Genomic DNA, 25,669 nt, shown 5'->3' with positions numbered 1-25,669 from the left:
GTTGTTGGGGGTAGCAAGACTACTGTAAGGAACAATCAGGAAGAAAACATCATATCAAAAATTAGATTTGAACATGTGTGACTCAATAACACCCTAAAAATGAATAAACATGCTGATGGACTCTGTTGCGGATGTAGTCAAAAGACCATGCATGTAGTACTGTAGAGCAGAGTCCAATGTATCATTGGCAGAGAAAGAAACTCTCCTGAATCAAGAAAAAGTTGTTCTGAAGGTATCCAACAAACGAAGAAAATCTGGAGAAAAAAAACAGGTTTATTTTATAGGATTTAGTCAGGGTGTTCAGATCCACACTCCAGTACAGAAGGTGGCGGTAATGTACACTAAAAGTTGCTTGCCAACCTCTAAAAAAAGAAAAAAAGAAAGACGAAACAAAAAGGGGTCTAAGGCCGAGCGAGCAACGGTGCACTTTGAAGACGGTTCCTACAGTGCGGGGTCGTCTCAAAGTCGGGGGCACATGTTTCCAGTTCGGAGGAGAGCTCGTTTTGATGCAAATTAGGTTGTAGCTCGTTGTCTACTTTACTATGGTTGGAAAGAGGCGCAGTTCGTGTTCAAACAACGTTTCGCTTCTGTGAAATTGATCTGGGAACTTCTAATCTGTGAATTATCGTTCCGACACCAGGCGGTTCACTCTCCTCGAAGACACATCCCAGACACGTGGTCAACCTGCTGCAGAAGCGTTTATTGTTAAACATAATGTAGACCTTGATCGTGTACACTGTTCTACAAGATGAATTGGAGATCTGCATATCTTGGAAGAGCCTATAATACAGACGGAGCGAAGAAGAGCCTCCTGTCTTCAAAGTTGAGTGGTTGCTCTCGACCAACATGAAGCCTATAACCACGTGTCAAAAGCATTTGAGGTAATGTTCATTTTAATTTAGTTTTAAATCCTAGTTGGTTTAGCATATTGACATGAACTTCCTTTCATGGGAATTGTTTTAATCTTTTTGTGTTGATCGTCAATACATCCATTAACTATGAAAACTCCCTGTTTGTTTGTCGAGCTGCTAACATTAAATTAAGTCAATGGCTCCTCGGAGGCCGGCCAGCGGTATGCTAAAATGACCACTATGATTAACAACGCAGATAGTCTTGATTTATGTTTTGTTGGAGATGCCTTGAGGATGAATCTATCCCGAACCTGATTTCATGTGAATGAAATTCTATCGGATCTGACTTCTGAAGCGCAACCTATGGTTCTTAGCAAAGTTGCTTTACAAGTTTTAGTCTGTAGTCCTGTGCTAACTTCATAGCTAACATATCCATTTTTAAATTCTGCAAGAGTTTAACTTATCCTTTTTTCCCCCTCAGGAAGAAACGTCCAGAGAGACTCGTCCATGGACGTGACAATTCTGGTTCTGGTACTGATCCATAATAAGTAAGTGTAAGTAAGTGCTGGGGTTGTTTTGGGCTCTCTTGCACCAGGTTCATGTTGTAGCCATCGATGATGGAAAAACCCTTGTATTGGTGTGGGGGAGAGGCTGGTGTTGCTAAAGGGTTTTCATATTAAGACTTAGTTCTTTGTTTGCGGTTGCCTTGAGGATGAATCTATCCCGAACCTGATTTCATGTGAATGAAATTCTATCGGATCTGACTTCTGAAACGCAACCTATGGTTCTTAGCATATCTCAACATGCTTTTTAAGTCTAGTTTTAATCTGTAGTCCTTTGCTAACTTTATAATTAACTCTACAATATTTTAACTTCTCCATTTTTGTCCCTCATAGACTCGTCCATGGATGCCACAATGCTGGTTCTGGTACTGATCCATAATGAGTAAGTCCTGGGGTTGTTTTGGGCTCTCTTGCACCAGGTTCATGTTGTAGCCGTCGATGATGGCAAACCCACTGTATTGGTGTGGGGCAGAGGCTGTGTAAGATTTCGCCTTAATGCTTTGTTTGGGGTTGCCTTGAGGATGAATTTATCCCGAACCTGATTTCATGTGAATGAAATTCTATCGGATCTGACTTCTGAAACACAACCTATGGTTCTTAGCATATCTCAACATGCTTTACAAGTCTAGTTTAAGTCTGTAGTCCTGTGCTAACTTTATAGCTAACATTATCCATTTTTAAATTCTGCAAGAGTTTAACTTAAATATTTTTTTTCCCCTCAGGAAGAAACGTCCATGGACGCGACAATGCTGGTTCTGGTACTGATCCATAATGAGTAAGTCCTGGGGTTGTTTTGGGCTCTCTTGCACCAGACTCATGTTGTAGCCATCAATGATGGAAAAAAAACCTTGTATTGGTGTGGGGGAGAGGCTGGTTTTGTGTCAGGGAAAAACCCTAAACATTTACTTTGTTTTCTCAGAATAAAGACACCACAACCCAGAGTAAAGTTTTTGACTGTTTACGCCCGGGCCCGGCGGAGAAGGCAATTGTTTCAAATTACCTCTGCCGTGCCCCTGCTCACACAGTTGATTTGATTTGAATTAGTGGTTACAAAATACATTGATCATTAACAGTGGTTTCACAATATAGCAGTAAGAAAACGCAGGTGCAGATGGCTAACTTTAACTTCTGCCTAGCAACAAGTTTGTTTCAGGTAATGGTGCAACCTGCTTCCTTATGTCATAAAAACATTCCTTCAGGTATTTGTTTTTACAGCCTTAATCTATTGAGTGGTTTTCCAACAAAAGCAGAACACTTACACACAGCAGTTTTGAGCATTCCCTTTTAGTCAAAACATTCATGATAAAATATACGAATACTTTCTTTCACATTTTGCTAAAGGGTTTTCAAATTAAGACTTAATGCTTTGTTTGGGGTTGCCTTGAGGATGAATCTATCCCGAACCTGATTTCATGTGAATGAAATTCTATCGGATCTGACTTCTGAAACGCAACCTATGGTTCTTAGCATATCTCCGTTTTAGTCTGTAGTCATTTGCTAACTTCATTATTAACAATGTACATTTAAAATCCACACTATTTTAACTTATCCATTTTTTTTTTGTCCATCAGAGAGACTCGTCCATGGATGCGACAATGCTGGTACTGATCCATAATGAGTAAGTCCTGGGGTTGTTTTAGGCTCTCTTGCACCAGGTTCATATTGTAGCTGTCGATGGAAAACTCCTTGTATTGGTGTGGGGGAGAGGCTGATTTTGCAAAAGGGTTTTCAAAATAACACTAAATGTTTTGTTTGGAGATGCCTTGAGGATGAATCTATCCCGAAACTGATTTCATGTGAATGAAATTCTATCAGATCTGACTTCTGAAACGCAACCTATGGTTCTTAGCATATCTCAACATGCTTTACAAGTCTACATTATGTCTGTAGTCCTTAGCTATCTTCATAATTAACAATGTACATCTTAAAATCCACAATAGTTTAACTTATCCATTTTTGTCCCTCAGAGAGACTCGTCCAGAGAGACTCGCCCATGGATGCGACAATGCTGGTTCTGGTACTGATCCATAATGAGTAAGTGCTGGGGTTGTGTTGGGCTCTCTTGCACCAGGTTCATGTTGTAGCCATCAATGATGGCAAAACCCTTGTATTGGTGTGGGGGAGAGGCTGGTGTTGCTAAAATGTTTTCATATTAAGACTTCGCCTTAATGCTTTGTTTGGAGTTGCCTTGAGGATGAATCTATCCCGAACCTGATTTCATGTGAATGAAATTCTATCGGATCTGACTTCTGAAACGCAACCTTTGGTTCTTAGCATATCTCAACATGCTTTACAAGTCTAGTTTAAGTTTGTAGTCCTGTGCTAACTTTATAGCTAACATTATCCATGTTTTAAATCTGCAAGAGTTTAATTTAAATATTTTTTTCCTCTCAGGAAGAAACGTCCAGAGAGACTCGCCCATGGACGTGACGATGCTGGTTCTGGTACTGATCCATAATGAGTAAGTCCTGGGGTTGTGTTGGGCTCTCTTGCACCAGACTCATGTTGTAGCCATCGATGAAGGAACCCCCCTTGTATTGGTGTGGGGGAGAGGCTGGTTTTGCAAAAGGGTTTTCAAAATAAGACTAAATGCTTTGTTTGGAGATGCCTTGAGGATGAATCTATCCCGAACCTGATTTCATGTGAATGAAATTCTATCGGATCTGACTTCTGAAACGCAACCTATAGTTCTTAGCATATCTCAGTTTTAGTCTGTAGTCCTTTGCTAACTTCATTATTAACAATGTACATTTAAAATCCACACTATTTTAACTTATCCATTTTTTGTCCATCAGAGAGACTCGTCCATGGATGCGACAATGCCGGTTCTGGTACTGATCCATAATGAGTAAGTCCTGGGGTTGTTTTAGGCTCTCTTACACCAGGTTCATATTGTAGCTGTCAATGATGGAAAACTCCTTGTATTGGTGTGGGGGAGAGGCTGGTTTTGCAAAAGGGTTTTCAAAATAAGACTAAATGCTTTGTTTGGAGATGCCTTAAGGATGAATCTATCCCGAAACTGATTTCATGTGAATGAAATTCTATCGGATCTGACTTCTGAAATGCAACCTATGGTTCTTAGCATATCTCAACATGCTTTACAAGTCTAGTTTTAGTCTGTAGTCCTTAGCTAGCTTCATAATTAAAAATGTGCATTTTAAAATCCGCAATCCGTTTAACTTATCCATTTTTGTCCCTCAGAGAGACTCGTCCAGAGAGACTCGCCCATGGATGCGACAATGCTGGTTCTGGTACTGATCCATAATGAGTAAGTGCTGGGGTTATTTTGGGCTCTCTTGCACCAGACTCATGTTGTAGCCGTCGATGATAGCAAACCCATTGTACTGGTGTGGGGCAGAGGCTGTATGCTAAAATGTTTTCATATTAAGACTTCCCCTTAATGCTTTGTTCGGGGTTGCCTTGAGGATGAATCTATCCCGAACCTGATTTCATGTGAATGAAATTCTATCGGATCTGACTTCTGAAACGCAACCTTTGGTTCTTAGCATATCTCAACATGCTTTACAAGTCTAGTTTAAGTCTGTAGTCCTGTGCTAACTTTATAGCTAACATTATCCATGTTTTAAATCTGCAAGAGTTTAATTTAAATATTTTTTTCCTCTCAGGAAGAAACGTCCAGAGGGACTCGCCCATGGACGTGACGATGCTGGTTCTGGTACTGATCCATAATGAGTAAGTCCTGGGGTTGTGTTGGGCTCTCTTGCACCAGACTCATGTTGTAGCCATCGATGAAGGAACCCCCCTTGTATTGGTGTGGGGGAGAGGCTGGTTTTGCAAAAGGGTTTTCAAAATAAGACTAAATGCTTTGTTTGGAGATGCCTTGAGGATGAATCTATCCCGAACCTGATTTCATGTGAATGAAATTCTATCGGATCTGACTTCTGAAACGCAACCTATGGTTCTTAGCATATCTCAGTTTTAGTCTGTAGTCCTTTGCTAACTTCATTATTAACAATGTACATTTAAAATCCACACTATTTTAACTTATCCATTTTTTGTCCATCAGAGAGACTCGTCCATGGATGCGACAATGCCGGTTCTGGTACTGATCCATAATGAGTAAGTCCTGGGGTTGTTTTAGGCTCTCTTGCACCAGGTTCATGTTGTAGCTGTCAATGATGGAAAACTCCTTGTATTGGTGTGGGGGTGAGGCTGGTTTTGCAAAAGGGTTTTCAAAATAAGACTAAATGCTTTGTTTGGAGATGCCTTGAGGATGAATCTATCCCGAAACTGATTTCATGTGAATGAAACTCTATCGGATCTGACTTCTGAAATGCAACCTATGGTTCTTAGCATATCTCAACATGCTTTACAAGTCTAGTTTTAGTCTGTAGTCCTTAGCTATCTTCATAATTAAAGATGTGCATTTTAAAATCCGCAATAGTTTAACTTATCCATTTTTGTCCCTCAGAGAGACTCGTCCAGAGAGACTTGTCCATGGATGCGACAATGCCGGTTCTGGTACTGATCCATAATGAGTAAGTCCTGGGGTTGTTTTAGGCTCTCTTGCACCAGGTTCATGTTGTAGCTGTCAATGATAGCAAACCCATTGTACTGGTGTGGGGCAGAGGCTGTATGCTAAAATGTTTTCATATTAAGACTTCCCCTTAATGCTTTGTTTGGGGTTGCCTTGAGGATGAATCTATCCCGAACCTGATTTCATGTGAATGAAACTCTATCGGATCTGACTTCTGAAATGCAACCTATGGTTCTTAGCATATCTCAACATGCTTTACAATTCTAGTTTTAGTCTGTAGTCCTTAGCTATCTTCATAATTAAACATGTGCATTTTAAAATCCGCAATAGTTTAACTTATCCATTTTTGTCCCTTAGAGAGACTCGTCCAGAGAGACTCGCCCATGGACGTGACGATGCTGGTTCTGGTACTGATCCATAATGAGTAAGTGCTGGGGTTGTTTTGGGCTCTCTTGCACCAGACTCATGTTGTAGCCGTCGATGATAGCAAGCCCATTGTACTGGTGTGGGGCAGAGGCTGTATGCTAAAATGTTTTCATATTAAGACTTCCCCTTAATGCTTTGTTTGGGGTTGCCTTGAGGATGAATCTATCCCGAACCTGATTTCATGTGAATGAAATTCTATCGGATCTGACTTCTGAAACGCAACCTATGGTTCTTAGCATATGTCGGTATGCTTTACAAGTCTAGTTTAAGTCTATAGTCCTGTGCTAACTTCATAGCAAACATTATCCATTTTTAAATTCTGCAAGAGTTTAACTTATTCATTTTCCCCCTCAGGAAGAAACGTCCAGAGAGACTCGTCCATGGACGTGACGATGCTGGTTCTGGTACTGATCCAAAATGAGTAAGTGCTGGGGTTGTTTTGGGCTCTCTTGCACCAGACTCATGTTGTAGCCATTGATGATGGAAAAACCCACTGTATTGGTGTGGGGGAGAGGCTGGTGTTGCTAAAGGGTTTTAATATTAAGACTTAGTTCTTGGTTTGTGGTTGCCTTGAGGATGAATCTATCCCGAACCTGATTTCATGTGAATGAAATTCTATCGGATCTGACTTCTGAAACTCAACCTATGGTTCTTAGCAAAGTTGCTTTACAAGTTGAGTTTTAGTCTGTAGTCCTGTGCTAACTTTATAACTAGTTTTATCCAATATAAAAATCCATGGACGCGACATTACTGTTTGGTACGGAGCCGTAATGAGTAAGTGCTTGGCTTCTTGTTGCGCTTGATGTTTAGGGCACTACAGTACCAGGATATCCTGGCCCTGATTTTCATTAAAATGAGATCCCCTCCACAGATGCACCTTCTGAAATAAAATCTAGGTTTTGTATGTTAGGAGAGACTATGAGATTCTCGCATAGATGCAACTTCTGAAATACAACTGCGTTCATTAATATATATACATAGGTCCATATTGATTCCTATACAGACAGGAAGACTAGTACAATGACTGTTCAATTTGTTCAATTGCAGGTTAAGCCGGCATTCTGAGGTGCAAACTAAAGTCTGGTCCCACAGTGGTGGAAGGAACTGCAAAGGAGCTGTGGCACGGTGGCTCAGGTGCTTGCACTGCCGCCTCACAGCAAGAAGGTCATGGGGCGCTGTTGGCTCTGGGGGGCAGGTCCTCCCCTGACATTCAGTGCTCAGGCTGGCTGTCTCTCGGGCCGTTCTGTGTGGAGTTTACATGTTCTCCTCATGTTCACAAGGGGTTTCCTCCACTTAGAACCCCAACAGAAAAAACATGCAACAGAACACTCCGTCAGTCCCTGACCAAGACAGACCTTCACCTCACCTGGTCCCTGGGCGCCTAAAGACTGCTCCCGGAGGAAGGACAGTAAGTGATGGGATAAATGCACAAGATAAATTCACAAACGACCTCACGTGTGTCCTGTGTCGCCTCCATGTATTCACATGTGCAATGTGTCGCTTGTGCGACCAAAGTCTGACAATTACAATGACATTAAAGCCCCACACTTTCGGTTTTATTAATATCTCCAAACGTTTCAGTTCTGATGTACTAGGTTTAAATGAATTATTTTTTTTTTTTTCCTGAAACTGTGCTATTCCGAACACTAAGTGTTTTGGGCGTAGTCTATGTAATTCAAATTGTTTGTTCAATTAAATAAACGTTTGAAATGTACTGGTATTTTTTTACTTCAATTATATCAGAGTTGTAGTTTGGTCAATGATATTTATGGTTTAGAATATATAAAATATTATAAAACAATTGGGTTCTAGAGCGTAATTTAGCTTTTTCTGATTGGACGAGAGACGTTCCATGCGATAGGTTATTTGTCAACATACCTACAGTTACGGGACATTTCACAGCTAAAAATAAATCACTCCGCGATGAAACATTCTCATTGATGATAACCGTTAATTCAAAGTTTTTAAAATTCCAAACCAAGACGTTGACAATGGAACTATTTTTTTTGTTGCGGAGAAACAATGGCGAAATAAACCATTTTTAATCAATAACTTCGTGTTGAAATGTTAATTTGTTGACCGTAGAATTGTTTTATAAAAGCAATATAGCACTCGTGGGAGTGGGGTAGGTAAGGGATAATCCCACGGGTGTTGTTGCCTACGCCACTTGGCCTTCGGCCTCGATGGCTACAGCCGAACACCACCCGTGGGATTATCCCTTACCTACCCCACTCCCACTCGTGCTATATTGCTTAAATAGTTCTATAAACATTTATTCTGAGGTACTTTCAATCAGGGGATTGTGATGTCATTAGAAAGGCTCTAGCTAATAAAGGAATGTTCTAGATTTCTTCAATGGAATGGTTGAATGCTAATGAAGTATTTGGGCTGCACAAGCAATAATCCAAGTACTTTGTCATGTAAATCTGATGGAATTGATTCATCAGTAATTGAAACCCTTGCAGTGTTGTCCCAAAATGGATACCTCAAAACGTCTAAAGGTAATGGAAGAAAACCTGAACAAACACATTACCATTTCAAAGCCAGCTTTATTATAATTAGTCCATAACTGATCTTTTATACACCTGAAGCCATCTGCAGAATCTTCTAGAGCGACAACATCTGAGGAATGTAAAATGGATGCCAGACTGTTTGACAACCTGAGGGGGACTCCAAATTTTGCCAGCAAACCTAAGCAGAGTATTTGGGATAGGAAGGAGGTTCCTCGAAAGGTTATTCTCTCTGAAATGCTTTTAGATTCAAGTACAAGGGTGTTGCCCAATTTGCTGATGAGCTAGTATAGTAGACTTAAATCCTAAAGAGCCTGTTGAAGTACTGTAACAAGAACTAAGGAAATGATGTATAAATGCTACTGACATTTTACAACACCCAATGTTTTTTTGTGGAACTTTGTTTCAACATAATGCAGTCGTATACACCTAGACTTTATCAGTAGAAACCATATGAAGGGGGTTCATGAAATAACAATGCTATGCTCAATTATGAAATTAGATGCATGGACTTGGGGTGAATGCATGAATGCCACCCCACCCCCAGTGCTGTTACCAGGTGAGCAACGTTGTCTTATTTGTGCCTAAAACCTTATGTATGCACACAGGTTGCAATTGTTCGTCCCAGATGTAAATCAGAGAGAGATGTAAATCCACCAGTCAGACAAACAGACCAGCAGGCACTCGATGATCAAGTCCGGGTAAATGTTGCCTATACCGAACACATACATAAGGCACATGTCCACATTGGAGAGGCAGATACACAACAAGCAAAGTAACCTGATTTATGGTTCCTTATATCACAGACCTATCCAATTTTCTCAGAGCTTCATATCCAGCATATTGTAGTTCGTCATGAACAGTGAAAAACCATGGTGGGGATATATCTGATGTTTCTGGTTTCCCTTTATATGTGCAGGCAAGAACCATCCGGCTTGAAGAAGGTTCCACAGTTAGGAATGTCTTTGAGTCCAATCCTTCTGATAGACAGAATCTGAGGTTGACCATCATGCCACAGCAACCAAGCATCCCAAGGGAAGGCTCCATTTCTGAGGCGAGGGCCCCATCTGATTCAGTCACTTTGAGTGACTCTGATTCTGATACTGAATTAGACCTATTGTGGGAGATATTTGAGTTTGTTGCAGAAAGATATCTCGAAAGCGACTCAGAGTTAGACTCTGACTTGGAAACAGACTCCACATCTAGTTCCTCTAGTTCCAGCTCTAGTTCTAGTTCCAGTTCTAGTTCCAGTTCCAGTTCTAGTTCCAGTTCCAGTTCTAGTTCCAGCTCTACCTCTAACTCAATTTTTAGTCTAACTTCTAGTTCATCTAGCTCCAGTTCCTCCAGCTCAGACTCCTAGAATGAATCCAAGTTGTAATTCTAAATCACTTTCCTCAAATCATAAATTAGATCAGCCTACTTTTAAGCTGTTAAATTACACACAAAGTACACCTTTTCTCTGAATAAACTATTTTACCAAATGTTGTTCACTGTTTAACAATGTACTTATTTGTTTTTATAGTCCCTCCCTCAGCTTTTAGTTAAACTGATGAACTTTTTGGTAGCTAATGTCTTTAGTACCAAAATGCTTGTCTGCATTTTACTTTAGTGGCAATACAAACTTTGGTGAGTTGTTAACAAGTTTTAGTGTTTTTCACATTGTATGGATATATACATTGAAATATCATACTTTTACATTATTTCCTGAAACATTCAAAGTTCTAAGTGAATATGTCAGAAATAAACCATTATTTCAATTATGTCTGTGACAGGAATGAAAAGTCATCTTGTTAGTGATATAAGTGTATGCCTTATTTCCACATTTAAATTGCGCTGGTCTCTTCATTGGCACTGCTAGATTTTCTCCACCTAACCGAACACTATTGTACCAAGTTGAATGCCATTCATGTTTCTGAGTGGTTGTAGAAAAGCACCTGCAAGAGGGGACATAAAAAAAACAGCCTTTTTGCATGCCAAAACATTCCCTTCAAGCTTCAGAAAAACACCCTGGTTGTAATGCAGTGGTGTAAACATGGAGCAGTTTTGCAAAAACAAGTGAAGTGTACAGTCAAGCAGAGAGGCCTGTTCTAAAATCATGACAGTGCAGTTTCTACATGTGCAGGCTTTCAGGGTTTCTACATCAGGGATGCAGATTAGTCAAGTAGGCTACAGGCAAAATTTCCCAAAACAGTCAAAACCAGAGTTTTGACATCTATTTAGGCAGTCATGGCCAGATTATATTCGGATTGGCTCAACTTTGAACTTTGATACGTTTTTAGTTTTCGATTGGAAAATCATAGTGACCGAAAATGTAATATAAAAAGTAAGAGGACTGATTTTTGACAGAGATGCTCCATGGACCACCGCTCAAATTGGATTGAAGTCTGCCAGATTGAATAAACCATTTCATCGCATTAGATCGTCTGCCTCTCATTGTAATAGTAACTTTAAAATGTGTCAATTCGCTACGACACTTCTTTAGTTAATCCAGCAATGCCATCCAATTATTTGACTGATGATCCTAGACTTCACCTTCATGCAAAATATATATATATTTTGGGGAGGAAATATGACCATCTCAAAGATCTGCTCCAGGGTACGAGCAATACCAATGATAGCCTACATTGCAGGGTGAAACTGACATGACAATACTAGTTCTCCAATATTCCAGACACAATCTCACACTGAACTGGAATGTATAATGAATTACTGACAGTGGTGGAAAGGCTCTTAACTACCTTGATTATTTGCAGCATTTTAAGGTGTGAATGGAAACGTTTCGTCTACGATGTAAACAAATTCTACTGCTGTTCTTCGCCCTACATTTGGACTGTCCGGTTCGGTTGAAGGTTCCAGTGAATGGACGACAGACAACTGTGAGCCCGTGTACGATTGTCTCAGAAACCCCATAGATGCGTGAGAAATCCTGGCGTGAACGTATCCGCCATTTTACATCACCCGAAGTGAAAGAACCCAACCGGACTTACGGCGGGGAGTCGTAGATCTGTTTCTTTTCATAAAACACCCCCAAAATTGAGCTGATCCTTACCGTGCACCTTATTGAGCCATCTTAAGGTAATTATATATTGACCTGACAATTGCTCACCCAATAAATTGCTATCTATTTTCCATGGCTGTAGTGTTTCTAAACAATGTGAGAAGTGGTTTGTCTTGTGTGTAGTACTTACCCACCCGGCTTTTTGAAAATGGACTCCAGTTATGTGGTGGCACGTTGGTCATTTGGGTTGATTGCAAGGTTCTCTCGTGCTCTGTGAACTTCAAAATCACTCTTTGTAAGGGCTATAACAACTGACATCTTTGTGTTGTATGACGATTGCATTGCAATAACTGACATGAAAGCGAGCGTACCACTCACTTGTTAATTGGCGAAGTCCTGTAATGATGATAGCTAGATAACCTAGCTAGCCGGCTAGTAATATAATTCTGATTTCAGCTGGATCAATGAAGAGCCAACGTTGCGTTATATCTTCAGTAACGTTACTCTCTACTGTTACATTAAGAGAGCAGTAAAATTATTCACGAAACTGGTTGTTGATGCAGGTAGCTAGCTAGCTTCGTTCGTCTCCAGTGGTTGACGTTAGTTGACAGGGTATGGTGAGCTAACTAGGTTGTCTCGGACCTGCATGGATTGAGATTTTTTTTGTCAGATGTGTTAGCTTCTGAGCTAGCTCGTTACGGTGTCATTCCAAGTCATCCGTGTTGTCTAATGTCTATTTATTTACCTGGGGGAAGTGAGCTTGACAGGACAGCCTGGCCAACTGATCATTGCATTTGCTAAGCTCAGTGGCATGGTTGATGCCTCCTAACGTTAGCCTATAACGTTAACTTGTATACAACAGTCATGTAATTAAAGATGGCTTGCTAACGTTAGCTAGCTAGCTGAGGAACTTATAAGCAATGGTCGATGTAGACATGCTTTAGTTAACAATTGAATTTCGGGGTTCTGTCTGTGTTTACAGTTATGAGTATGATGTGTGTGCTGAATGTATTTACGTACAATGTTTTAAGTACAACAGTTAGCTGTGATGTGGGTTGATATGCTTACAGGCTTACATCTGTACAGCTAGTTTGCATTCATATTAAGCTAGCTTTGTCCGTGGCTGCAATTGTTGAAATTAAATTGATGTGAGTAACATGTAAGTAGTTATTTATGCTGTTACTAACACAAACTTGGGAATTCTGTACATGCTTACGAATGTTACATGGCCAACGTTAGCCATCTGATGTGGCCGAAATGCTTGCTGCTAACGTACTGTTTTGGCCAATTGGCTTGCCAACTTTGTATCTGTGTGTCTGTGTAACGCTAGGTATTTGATGTGATTTTAAATCGTATGAAGGTACAATTGGCAACATTGTTTGTATTCATTCTGCAATTAACGTCAGTTAGTAAGCAGGTTGTTGACGAAGCTTGAAGATAGGACATGATAAAGTGCCCAGCTGGTTAGATGGACCTTTTCCTACAGCAAAACTGGTCGGATGCTTAAGAGTAACCTCAATGTTTGGGTATTCTGAATAACATGGCTTTCTTGTTAGGTTCTGGTATCTGATATTCAATTTATACAAATTAACTCACATGATATTATGATAACCCTGATTGATATAAAGTCTTTGATCCTCCCAACCTCAATTAATTTGGCCCATTGCATTTGAACAGATTGCTGGAGACATGGCAACAGAACATGTTAATGGAAATGGTACAGAAGAACCAATGGACACGACTGCTGCAGTTACCCATTCTGACCATTTCCAAACTTTGTTAGAAGCTGGTTTACCACAGAAAGTTGCTGAAAAACTAGATGAAATTTACGTAGCAGGTAAGCCCATGCTAAGTAACCAAAACCCATTCTCTCTTCACTCCCAGATTTTACCTGATGTGCATGTATTTTGTAGGCTACAATAACTATTTGCTCTGCGGAGTGGGAATCAGGAAATCTATAGTAGCCTAGCAACTTTGTGTGGTTGCCTAACAAAATGGGTACTGCAGTTGCAATTGACAAAATTCTCTCAACGCCTTCGGTATAGACAGAATAAACTCTGAGTGCATTGTGTATCGAAGAAAGCCCACAGAGAGGATTAGTACACTGTTGGTGGGGGTGGGGGTTCTTTTAGAGGTACATCTTGGTATGGTCCCATGGGAGGGAAGGCCAGCTGGACTCAGGAACAATAGTAGCAGCTGTCTGATGCGGGGACAGGTGATGTGTTCCTCAAAAGCCCACTACGAACAGGCACGTTAATGAGCAAAAGAGGGGGGTGTGTGTGTGCATGTGTTAGCGGGGAAGGGGTTGGGGTACACAGAGGTAGGCCCTGCCCTGCAACAGCTTTTCAACTTGCTCTCTCTCTCTCTACAGTATTGAGAAACGATAAATATTTTTCCTACCTGGATTAAGGATTTATTTTTTCTTTGAATGTAAAATCTTTTATATATTCCACTGGTCTACATTTGTAATGGGAATAATTCATGAGTACCCAAATAAACAAGCACAATGTTGAATTAATTCATATTCCTCTGACAGTCACTTTGCTGATGTAATGTCCCTGTGACGCAATTGATCTTCTTTCGGGGAGTAATTTATGGTTGGCTTTGATGGTTCTGGCCAAGATCTCACTGGACATAAAAAAGTGATTCTTGGATTTGTTGCTCTTGCTGAACAAAATGTCCCTTCTACCCTAGGCCTTGTAGCACACAGCGACTTAGATGAAAGGGCAATAGAGGCCTTGAAAGAATTCAATGAAGAAGCTGCACTACAAGTTCTCGTTCAGTTTAAAGAAAGCGATCTTTCACATGTGCAAGTAAGTTTGTGCTCATGTTTCTATAAGTAAAGTAATATTGGTGTTATGAGAAATGAGGAGATAAAACGGCAAACCATCCTCTCCACAGAACAAAAGTGCCTATTTGTGTGGAGTCATGAAGACATACAGACAGCGGGAGAAGCAGGGGACCAAAGTTTCAGATTCTAGTAAAGGACCGGATGAAACAAAAATAAAAGTAGGCTTTTTTCTTCTGTGTGGTAATTAAAGTCAGCCTATACAACATCTGTAGACACAGCATTTATTTGCATTTAGTAACTGTAATCATAGTGTATTTTGGTTTGTTTGTTTGTTTGTTTAGCTTCTGATAGTTTAAAGTTGTTATTTTGCTCAGTTGTTTGAACGAGCACTTCAGAGTAGCGCTCAGCTTTCTTATGGCAGTCTTATCACTTTGGCAGGCACTGCTTGAGAAAACCAACTACACGCTCGACGTAACAACAGGCCAACGAAAGTATGGCGGACCCCCGCCAGAGTCGGTGTACTCAGGGCTTCAGCCCCATGTGGGCACTGAGGTGAGAACACTGACAGCACAGCTCTACACCCTCCTGCCCTGTGGTACCGCTAAGCCCATAAGACTGTCAACTATGGGCCAGCCATACCATAGCAAAGAAACACGCCATACCATAGCAAAGAAACACGCCATACCATAGCAAAGAAACACAACAAAAATGATTTAGGTTGTCTTCATTTGACTACATGTTCCATACACAGGGGAACGTAACAGCATTGATCAAATTTGCTTCTAGCTGAAATATCCACTTTCAGTGCTTAACATCTTTACCATGGAGCAATAACAATGTCTGTATGATGAATTATGTACTCTGGAGTAACCTTGGTTACGATGACAGTTTACCGCTAAGATCTGATGCCGCGTCAAATTTCTGTTTTCTTGTCAACCCTGTGGTTTTTGTGACCTTAACTTTTTCTGGCTGTAATCTGTATGCCCCTTTTCCTTCAGATTTTTGTTGGGAAGATTCCAAGGGATTTGTTTGAAGATGAACTGGTGCCTCTGTTTGAGAAGGCCGGCATGATATGGGACCTACGGCTCATGATGGACCCTCTCACCGGCCTGAACAGGGGCTACGCCTTCATCACTTTCTGCACTAAGGACGCTGCACAGGAGGCAGTTAAGCTGGTGAGTGGGTCACATGGATGCTATCTTCTCTTCTGCTGAAATCAGTGTTCAGATGCGCTTCCAGTGGTTAGGTGTGTACACACGTTGCACATCCGATATTAAGTTTCCAGGTTGACCTTGTTAAAGCTGTAGAAGCTGTGAAAAGTTTTTATGTGAGCAGTTTGACTTACAGTTTGTTGAGCAAAGAGTACAACTGCTGGGTGACGTTAGTTTTTAGTGACATTGTAGGATACATCTTCGGAACCTTTCAATTTCCACCTTGAGTTTTGCCAAGTTTTGGTGTGCGTTCATTTAGACAATTTTGAAAGCAGACTTAAAGTTACGTGTAAATAATGCAGAATGTGTGAATAATACTTGCTGTGAACTCTACCATATGAAATAAACATGTTTCTGTTTCTCATCTTGTTTTCCACAGTTTAACAATCATGAAATTCGCCCGGGCAAACACATTGGAGTGTGTATATCGGTTGCGAATAATAGGCTGTTCGTTGGGTCAATCCCCAAAAGTAAAACGAAAGAACAGATAGTGGAGGAGTTTTCTAAAGTCACAGGTGAGACATGGTCATTTGTGTGAAAGCCTTATGTATATTTTAAGTGAAGTGAATAATTGATGCTGCGACCGATTGATCCATTGCGGGTCATCAGTCATCCTCTCTGTAACACTCAGAGAGTGTGAGGCACGGCTATACGGTGCTGTCCCAACCAAGATATGAACAGAAAGACCTCGTAAATGATAAATTGGAGGACTGCTGCCAAATTGATAAAGATTGACATGGTAATTTCCTTTATTTAGTAACGCATTATAAACTCCCACGTGACCCTTTCTTCTCTCCTCTTTTGCTCCCACAACAGAGGGTCTTAATGACATCATCCTGTACCACCAGCCTGATGACAAGAAGAAGAATCGAGGGTTCTGCTTCCTAGAATATGAGGACCACAAGGCAGCCGCCCAGGCCCGACGACGCCTCATGAGTGGCAAGGTCAAGGTGTGGGGCAACGTGGTCACAGTGGAGTGGGCCGACCCCATCGAGGACCCAGACCCTGATGTCATGGCCAAGGTAACGCAGACACTTTTATTTCTTTGGCTTCAGTCTTGCAGGAGGAGAATTTGTCAGTAGCTGCTTAATTAATTAATTAAACCTTAATTGTCAAGCAAGGAAATGCAGAAAATGATTTAAATCAGTTGGTATAGTGAATGGTTCTTAACTAGCACTTACAGTAGTTGCATTCCTGCACTTTTTTATTTCTTATGTAAAATCGTATTTATTGTTACACAAGGTCTCTATTGCTCGTAGTTGTTCTCAGCTTTGTTCGTCGCTTTGGATAAAAGCGTCTGCTAAATGACGAAATGTAAATTTGTAACAGAATTGTGGCAGGTTATTTTCCTATCTGAGAGTACTGCAGGTGTTATTATAGGTGATATTGTTTGGCCAAAAGGAGCTTTGGTGTTGGGTCTGGAAGAGGTGGTATTGTTTATAGAGGATACGAAAGCCCCCACTCTTAGCTGGATACGAAGCTGCGACTGTTACTGGAATGTGAAGATTGGTTCAGAAGCTGAGACTGTGTTTGTGTGCGTGCTGAGGATGGCTTTTTGTGGGTGCTTATAGAATGTTTATTGAATCATGCATAATTGTCTTTTGCTCCTAGGTGAAAGTTCTGTTTGTACGAAACCTTGCAAATAGCGTAACAGAAGAAATACTTGAAAAAGCCTTCGGTCAGTTTGGTAAGCTGGAACGTGTAAAGAAACTGAAAGATTATGCCTTCATTCACTTTGAGGAGCGGGACGGAGCCGTCAAGGTAAGAGACCCGAGCTCGCACGACCGCTCTCCTAATGTTCAGGAAGGACTATGGCGTTCCTCTCGTTTTTTCTAAAAGTAGTTTTGTGCTGGGAATCTGTGCAGGCTCTGGCTGAAATGAATGGGAAACCACTGGAGGGTGAACCGATTGACATAGTTTTTGCGAAGCCCCCCGACCAGAAGAGAAAAGAGCGCAAGGCCCAGCGGCAGGCAGCTAAAACAACAATGTAAGGCACCAGAGTACCTAACGAACATCCGTACGAAATAATTCTCCTTAACTTAAAAGTACTTCTAACACTTTGAATAGTTATCGCTAATTGTCTCTACTGTTAATTGTTCTCACCAAGGCCACAGAAAGTCCTTGCTTTTTCCAAAACTTGTTTCCCTCTACCTCCGTTCCCCAGGTATGATGATTATTATTACTACGGCCCCCCTCATATGCCCCCTCCCACTAGAGGTCGGGGGAGAGGTGGTGGTCGGGGGGGTTATTCCTACCCCTCCGACTACTATGGCTACGAGGACTACTATGACTACTACGGCTATGACTACCACAACTACCGTGGTGGCTATGACGATCCTTACTACGGTTATGACGACTATCAGGGCCCACCAGCCAGGGGCAGAAGCATCCGAGGAGGGGCACGAGGTGGCGCGCCCCCAGCCAGAGGGAGAGGAGGGACGGGGACGCCAAGGGGCCGAGGAGGGTCCGGCAGTTACTCCCAGCGAGGCGGCGGGGGTCCTGGAGCGAGCCGAGGGTCACGGGGGTCCAGAGGAGGTGCGCAACAAAGAGGCCGCGGGGTACGTGGTGCGAGGGGTGGCCGCGGTGGAAGTGTAGGAGGAAAGCGCAAAGCTGATGGGTACAGCCAGCCAGATTCCAAGCGCCGCCAAACCAATAATCAGAACTGGGGCTCTCAACCCATTGCTCAGCAACCACTACAAGGTGGTGATCATTCTGGTAACTATGGTTACAAATCTGACAACCGGGAGTTTTATCAGGATTCTTTTGGGCAACAGTGGAACTAGAACTGTAGGGCTGATTTTAAATTTTAAATTTTTTTATTTATTTATTTTTTATTTTTTTTTTATCTTATTTTTTTCCGACAAATCCTCTCCTTTTTATCACAAGAAAGAAACCGAAAAAGACTCAATCTGACAATTGTTTGGTCAATCCATATGGTGGCCTAGCGTTTACAAATTGGTGATATCTGGCACGGTCTTTTATGTATATATTTTTAATAACCCGCTTGGACTTGAAAAGTAGTCACTCTATGCTTCTGGCAAACTGGTTTTATTGTCTTGAAATTTTTTGTTTAATAAGTCAACTATAGTCTTGGATTTGAAAAAAAAAAAAAAAAAAATCAATTTCACTTATGTGCTCAACCTGTCTATTTGGCTTTATAGCATCATGTTTGTTCATAGCAGTTTTGGTCTTCGTGTCTTAAGTAGGTAACGGTTACAAAGCATATATCTCCATGTTGTATTTACCATAAAATAAATGACCATAAAGATCATTTGTATGTTACAAAAGATGATGCTAGTACAATAGCATGTCTTGTTTTGGGGGGGGGGAAAAGACTTTTTTGGCATTACATTTTGGCTTGTACTTTGCTGTTTTGTCTGCTTTAATAAACATTACACGCATCAGTGTACAAAAAAAACAAACTCAAATTGTGTTTCAAATTCATGTTTCGGCAAATTTTCTCCTTAAATTGCCTTCAAATTTAAAGCTCCTTGTGGAAGAGAAGGACACAAAGGTTTGCTTATGTTAGCCACATGCTGCAACCTCACTTTTGCATGCCATCAAATTTGTAATCACCAAGTCGGCATCCTCTTTCCACCAACTTTTTCTATGTATGTGTAGTGACATACTTCACCATTTCAGTAACTGTAATCTCAACAGCATATGTTGATCAAAATATAAGTTCTTCCATTGGGGAATAAATACTTTGAGGGATTTTGTTAAAAGAATCCCATCAAAAGAAAGTTGTTTCTAGATGTTCGGGATAAACTTGTGATGCTGAATCCATCATTTTAGGAATCGCAGATCACAGGAAGCACAATTTTTGATTCTTTTTCGAACAAGAATTTAGCCAAATCTCTTGACGGAACACCTGTCTATAAAAGCTATTAACACTGATCTGGCACTGCATGTCTTTTTGCATCTTTTTTTCTTTCCAAGACTAAAAATCACCAGGAAATAATTGGCATGCTTGTACTCACCTGCCTCTATAATAAGACTTCATTTAAAATACCCGGCCACCCCTTTTCCCCCCACTTTAACTACTACTGTTGTCACCAGTGAGACATCAATGCTTGTTTTGCTTAAGCCATATTCTTGTGCATGTGAAATGGAACGATGTGGGTAGTAGTGATAGTGTCTGCCTTCGGACATTTTTTCCTCTTTTTTTTACCCCCTTTGTTTAGTTATGTCGTCCCAAGATCATCAGTGATGTTCTCAATCTAATTACGTCTGTCACGCACTTATCTGTAGTTTTGTTTTTTGTCTGTTTATGTCTTGTTTGATGCTCAGATGATATGAATTATCTTCTAACTGTTTCCTTTTGTTACCCGACTAGCAGGGAAAAGGGGTCGAGGATGGTGCTGACCAGTCACTATGAAGACTAACCTTGGAATATGGGGTTGCACCAGAAGCTTCCAGTGGATTTGATGGTAAGGTCAATTCAGCGGTCCAGTGAAACCCCAGCCTTACTGAAGCATATCTCCCAGACTGCCAAAATAGGAGCAAACTCACCATGTTTTTGGACTATTTGCAGTTTTTATATATCAACTCAACGCAATCTGTACCCACACCCCAGCACCCCATCTATCCCCAAAGAGTTTGCCATTTGTAGTTGAACATAATTTGTTTGAGTTTTCCAGAAGAATTCTCAAGAATTTTTTTTTTTTTAAATTGTAATTGAGATCTTATTTTGCACTTTGTCAGACCAGAGTTCAAACAGAGGATTGACATAAATGTCAAAAGCCTGTCCTAGCTAACTACAAATGCACTTAAGAAATCAGAGACTTCTGCGAGGTCTTACCACTTACCTGTATATTAGGATTCATAGCTTTTCTTTAGTTTTATTTTATTTTGAGTTAGCTGGGACTGGTAACTTCTGTACAGAGATAATCCTCTGTTAGAATTCTGGAGTCAAGTTTGATGTGGCTCTGAGGAGCATGATGCTATGTATATTTTTGTGCTAATTTTAGCTTTATCATGGAATATGTCTCCTTTTTTATTATTGGTCGAATGGATGATGTTTGCCATTTTTTAAGGTGTAACCACCTGGCATGAACAGTCAGGCATTCCAGGCATGTGGTTCTTTTCAGAACTAGTCTATTTTTGTTTTATTTCTTTTTTCTCTTTTTATAAAGGGTTGGTTAACTACCTCAATATGGAGGATTTAAACTGCCCTATCTTTACTGTACATAGGGAACCTTATGCTGAAAGCAGGGCTTGACCCCTCTACCCCAAATAAGGCACAAGGGCAACATCAGAACTCTTCATGTAAAGTTAGTATGTTTTTTGTGTAATTTTTTTTTTTGCTATTTGCCGGAAATTTCAAATGGTGTAACTGGGCAAGTCCAAACTCACATGAGTCTGAACAAGCCTTGCCTTCATTATCTTTCAACAGGATAGTTACTGGTTGTATCATAGTTTTAGGAAAACTGTTACCTTTTTTTTTTTTTTTTTTTAAAGAAAAAGCTTGAACATTAAAACAAGAACAGCGCCAACTACTTTTTAAAGAGGTTCTGCAGTATCCCTTTTCCCTTCAGTGGAATAACAGGTCCTAACCTTTTTTATACAACAGCATCCTTTTTTGAGGGTGTGCTTCTACACAATGATGTCCGAAAGCCATCATCCATACTATTCACGTAGACACAACTGACCCCTAAACATATGAGGAGCTGCCTTTGGTCACAATTGAAAATGTGAAGTGTTACCATTCTAGATTACACCTAGTACGTGAAAGAACAGCAATAGCTGTTGTAGAGACTTTCCCAGTTCTAAAGGGATACTGCAGCTTTGAGCTTCTTTTTCTTTACTTCATGGATTGTCATATGCAGGGTTTTTCTAAACACTAGACTTTCCCCAGGGAGTCTGCAACATCTTCAACCCTTAGCCAGGTTTATGAACCAGTTTGTTGGTGGCTAAGAAGTGTTTTTTTGCATTCCTGCAAATAAATTGTTTTATATTGTAAATTAAGTGGTGTAACTTATTTTTAATAAAGTTAATGATTTTCTTTAAGTATTAACAGTGTATTGATTTTCTGTAACAAATGATTAAGTCCCCAACTCTTTCTGTAGCTAAATCAATTAAATAAGAGCATACTTGCATCTGACTGCAATATTCTATTAATGACCAAGCTAGGTTATTTGGTGGTGGTTCAGGTAACATATCAAATCTGTAAGTTACAGAATTAGGATGTGATTTTCTTACATTTTCAAGAAAGCACTATCCAAACCAAGGGATTGGGGGAGAAGACTAGGTACCACTAAACATCAGCATCTTTCAATCAGAAGCCATGACACATTAAACCTCCACACGAGAAAATATAAAACAGAAACATTTATTTTCCAGACTTAACACTCATTAGCTGAATGTCCAATACATGTTATGTTCTGCATTGAGGAAAAAAACCTAAAACTTCAGTGAATGACTAACAGAACAGGGTGCGTGTCCTTACACAAAACCTTCTATATACACACAGACCTTAATGGCACTACACTACACCGATGTAGACCGAGCATGTTACCTTAAGACCATACCCAAATAAACAGGGGCTGCATTTGTAAGACCTATGCTAAACCACTTTTACTCTTGACTGGATATTGAGCACCATAGTAATACAAGCTTTTAAGGCCACTAATTGGTCCAACTCAAGCGGATGACAGCCTTTCAAATCCAAACCAGAACCTGGCCGTGAACAGGCCTGAATACCCCTTCCACAAAGGGTAACCCATCATAAAGAGCAGGTAAAACCTGTCACAGGATTCCTTGCTTTTCTGAGAGCCACACAAGTGAGTTTCACCAATACCAAACACTCATTTGTTCAGTAACTTATCTAGAACAGAAAGTAGCCGGTCTTCTCTTTCTCTACATACCTTCTCCATCCTCTCTTGTCTCTCTCTAAATTCACATTCCCTCCTCTCCTCTCTGTCTCTGAACTCTTGTTCTCTTTTGTCCTCCCTCTCCCTGGCTTCCTTGTCTCTCCGAGCTTCTCTTTCAATTGCCTCCCTCTCTCTCCGAGCCTCTCGCTCTATGGCCTCCCGCTCACGTCTAGCCTCTCTGGCTATGGCCTCTCTTTCCCTCCGCTCCTCTCTCTCCACAGCTTCGCTCTCCCGCTGTTCCTCCCTCTCCAGAGCTTCCCTCTCCCTCAGTTCCTCTCTCTGCATCCACTCAATGTCCCGCTGCTGGTCCCGCTCCTCTTGCTTTGTCAGGAACTCCAGCATGACATCAGTTGCTTCAGTCCTCTGCCTCTTGACCGGAGGGGGACGAGGCAATGGAGGAGGGGACTGTGGCTCTACTGTCAGTTCCAGGGAGTGGACCATCTCATCCTGGTTGGTTGAGATAAAAACTGCAGGCCTTTTCATATTACAGGACTGCTTAATGTCTGGGATCCTGCCCCCAAGAGCTTCCTCCATCTTGACCCGAGGGGGAGGAGGGAATGGAGGAGGGGACTGTGGCTCTACTGTCACTTCCAGGGAGTGGACCATCTCATCCTGGTTGGTTGAGATAAAAACTGCAGGCATTTTCATATTACAGGACGGCTTAATGTCTGGGATCCTGCCCCCAAGAGCTTCATCCATCTGGCTGAACCACCTCCAATTCTCAGCTGCTCCGCTTAAGCAATTTTCCAGTGAGTCTCTTTTCAGGGTCTACAAAATGATACAATATTAGAGCATGCCAACGACAAGGTTGTTACAAATAACAATTATTTCAGCCTCTCAAGAACGACCTACACACATATGAGGCTTACCACATATTTCTGTTTAAGATTTTCCCATTTCTTCTTGACAAATCCTGGTGACACCACACCTTCTAACCCGATCTCATTGACAAACAACCTGTCAGGAAGGATGGGGGATGTTTAAGTTTTAAAATAACACTATCAACAGAAAGATACATATTCCAACTCTGATAGTGCTCATGGAGAAAAACAATTACAGGGCAAGTTAATAACTTACTCATAACCTTTGATGGCACTTAATCTCCTGCCTGAGAAGATTCCCGCATTGCGTGTACGCCAGTATATCAATCTGGTAGTATCATCGTGTGTCCCTGCAATAAACAACAAACATCCCTTGTCTAAAAACTACAAGAATGTTGCTTTCATTAGAATAACGGAGTCAATGGACACCATGACTTGGGGCTAACTGATGGCAATCAACATTAGTCTACGGTGGGTAGTGGAAATAATTAGATCTCTTGGCTGCAACTCTCGACAGTTAAACAGCTCAGGGGCGCAGATAGCACTGGGGACGGGGGGGACATGTCCACCCCAGATTCATAGTGACCCAGATCCGTCCACACCATTCTCCCTACGTATGGCGACTAGCATCAGTTAATAACTCTGCACAGCTGATTAGGCAATGTTAGCGTACCCCCCAGTTTAAAAATCCCATCTGCACCACTGAAACAGCTCGCTTTACAACTGATGTGGGTGCTCACTTCGGCAGTATATCACAGGAAAGCAACCGAAGTCAAGTGGTTACAATGCAAGGTTAGCAGGTTAGCGCATCGCTCATCCGACAAGACTAGCCAACGTTACCAACAAGAATAGTACTAAAATATGGGTATGCACTTGTAAACGTGAAGAAACCGAGAATCCAAATACGCAGCGTAGTCATTATATGCAGAGAAAGACAATGTATATGGTGTATCTGACGAGCATACTCACACTTATAAACGGTGGACGCCATGTTTTTCAAAACAGTGCTTTAAACCCACCCCTAACATTTTTTTTGATGACTTGTGTTTTTACTGCCATCAACCGGTTTGGAGGTTACAACTTATTTTGTTAGCCTCATATGTTGTTTTTTTATCTGTGCATGTTAACATGTACACATTTGCGTGTAGCTGCTATGGGCACACTACGGCGTGTTGGGCTTTTTAGAATGGGCTCCTCGAATATTGGTCCAAATTATAGTATACCTTATTCATTTAACCTTTCCCCTGCAATACCCGGCGTTTCAGTAGATGGCGCACTCCAGACAAAATTCACCTGGCTGGAGTCTGGTCTATTCTCTCTCTACTTTTGCCACTGCATTGAGCCCTGCTGTAAAAATGAGCGGACCAAAGAAAAGAAAAGTCGACAGTGAACGCCGAGTGTTTAAAAAGCAGTGGACAGATAAATATTTTTTTGCCGAAGTCCGATCAAAGGCTGTATGTCTTATTTGCCAAGAAACCGTTGCGGTTTTCAAAGAATACAATATCAGCCGCCACTTTTCCACCAAGCATGCTAACTATGCTACCAAACAGTCAACGCAGGAACGGACGGCTACTGCTCAGAGGTTGGCAGCCAATTTAAAGACTGAGCCAACTACTATTCAAGACCCAAGCGCTAAGTTATCACTCAAGGCAAGTTATTTGCTAGCATTCAAATTAGCAAAGGCCAGCAAGCCTTTCTCCGAAGGGGAGTTTTTGAAAGAATGCATGGTAGAGACAGCTGGACTCTTGTGTCCAGAGCGCCAAAACAAATTTGAAAACATGAGTGTATCACGCAGGACAGTGACTCGTCGTGTAGAACTAATTGACGAAGACTTAGCCAGCGAGTTATACAGTAAAGCTGAGTCTTTTAAGTTATATTCGTTAGCGCTGGACGAAAGTAACGGCGTCAAAGACACTGCTCAGCTCTTAATTTGTATCAGAGGAATTAATGACAATTTTGAGATAACGGAGGAATTTTTGACCATGGAATCTCTAGAGGGGACCACAGGAGGAGAGGACTTGTATGAAATGCTGTCTGGTGTCATCGAGAGGCTGAAGCTACCTTGGTGTAAACTTGCCAATGTCACCACAGATGGATCGCCAAACTTAACAGGAGAAAATGTCGGGCT

General features: G+C 41.2%; 2 protein-coding genes and 1 long non-coding RNA gene across 6 annotated transcripts; 2 read left to right on the top strand and 1 right to left on the bottom strand.

Annotated features, from left to right (window-relative positions):
- The first annotated feature begins 448 nt into the window (after window positions 1-448).
- LOC308361165 lies at window positions 449-8,039 on the top strand. Its single transcript, XR_013968542.1, has 8 exons — window positions 449-881; window positions 1,333-1,399; window positions 1,748-1,796; window positions 2,137-2,189; window positions 2,986-3,032; window positions 4,616-4,682; window positions 6,693-6,759; window positions 7,386-8,039. It is a non-coding gene; the product is annotated as an uncharacterized lncRNA (long non-coding RNA).
- A 3,756-nt stretch (window positions 8,040-11,795) lies between these two features.
- Window positions 11,796-21,815, top strand: LOC308360433 (heterogeneous nuclear ribonucleoprotein Q-like). 4 transcript variants are annotated; one of them, XM_080832355.1, is made up of 12 exons: window positions 11,796-11,923; window positions 13,524-13,683; window positions 14,541-14,659; window positions 14,748-14,855; window positions 15,076-15,189; window positions 15,636-15,812; window positions 16,228-16,363; window positions 16,665-16,870; window positions 17,460-17,609; window positions 17,714-17,835; window positions 18,013-18,383; window positions 20,185-21,815. In XM_080832355.1, the coding sequence occupies exons 2-12, from the start codon at window positions 13,536-13,538 to the stop codon at window positions 20,211-20,213; spliced, it is 1,680 nt and encodes a 559-aa protein (XP_080688481.1). In that variant the 5' UTR covers window positions 11,796-11,923; window positions 13,524-13,535; the 3' UTR covers window positions 20,214-21,815. The 4 variants fall into 4 exon arrangements, with proteins under 4 accessions (XP_080688481.1, XP_080688480.1, XP_080688479.1 ...); XM_080832354.1 differs by having other exon boundaries at window positions 18,013-18,406; window positions 20,188-21,815; XM_080832353.1 differs by having other exon boundaries at window positions 18,013-18,406.
- Window positions 21,816-22,292: 477 nt separating this feature from the next.
- Window positions 22,293-24,531, bottom strand: LOC308360930 (uncharacterized protein). The gene is made up of 4 exons (XM_080833110.1): window positions 24,511-24,531; window positions 23,798-23,891; window positions 23,590-23,677; window positions 22,293-23,488 (listed from the first exon to the last, which is right to left on the bottom strand). The coding sequence occupies exon 4, from the start codon at window positions 23,417-23,419 to the stop codon at window positions 22,655-22,657; it is 765 nt and encodes a 254-aa protein (XP_080689236.1). The 5' UTR covers window positions 23,420-23,488; window positions 23,590-23,677; window positions 23,798-23,891; window positions 24,511-24,531; the 3' UTR covers window positions 22,293-22,654.
- Between the last annotated feature and the right edge of the window lie 1,138 nt (window positions 24,532-25,669).

The sequence above is a fragment of the Sprattus sprattus genome, assembly GCF_963457725.1.
Source record: "Sprattus sprattus genome assembly, chromosome: 2".
Taxonomy (NCBI): Eukaryota; Metazoa; Chordata; class Actinopteri; order Clupeiformes; family Clupeidae; genus Sprattus; species Sprattus sprattus.
The sequence above is the reverse complement of the archived record's forward strand: the minus strand, read 5'-3'. Positions and strand labels throughout refer to the sequence as shown.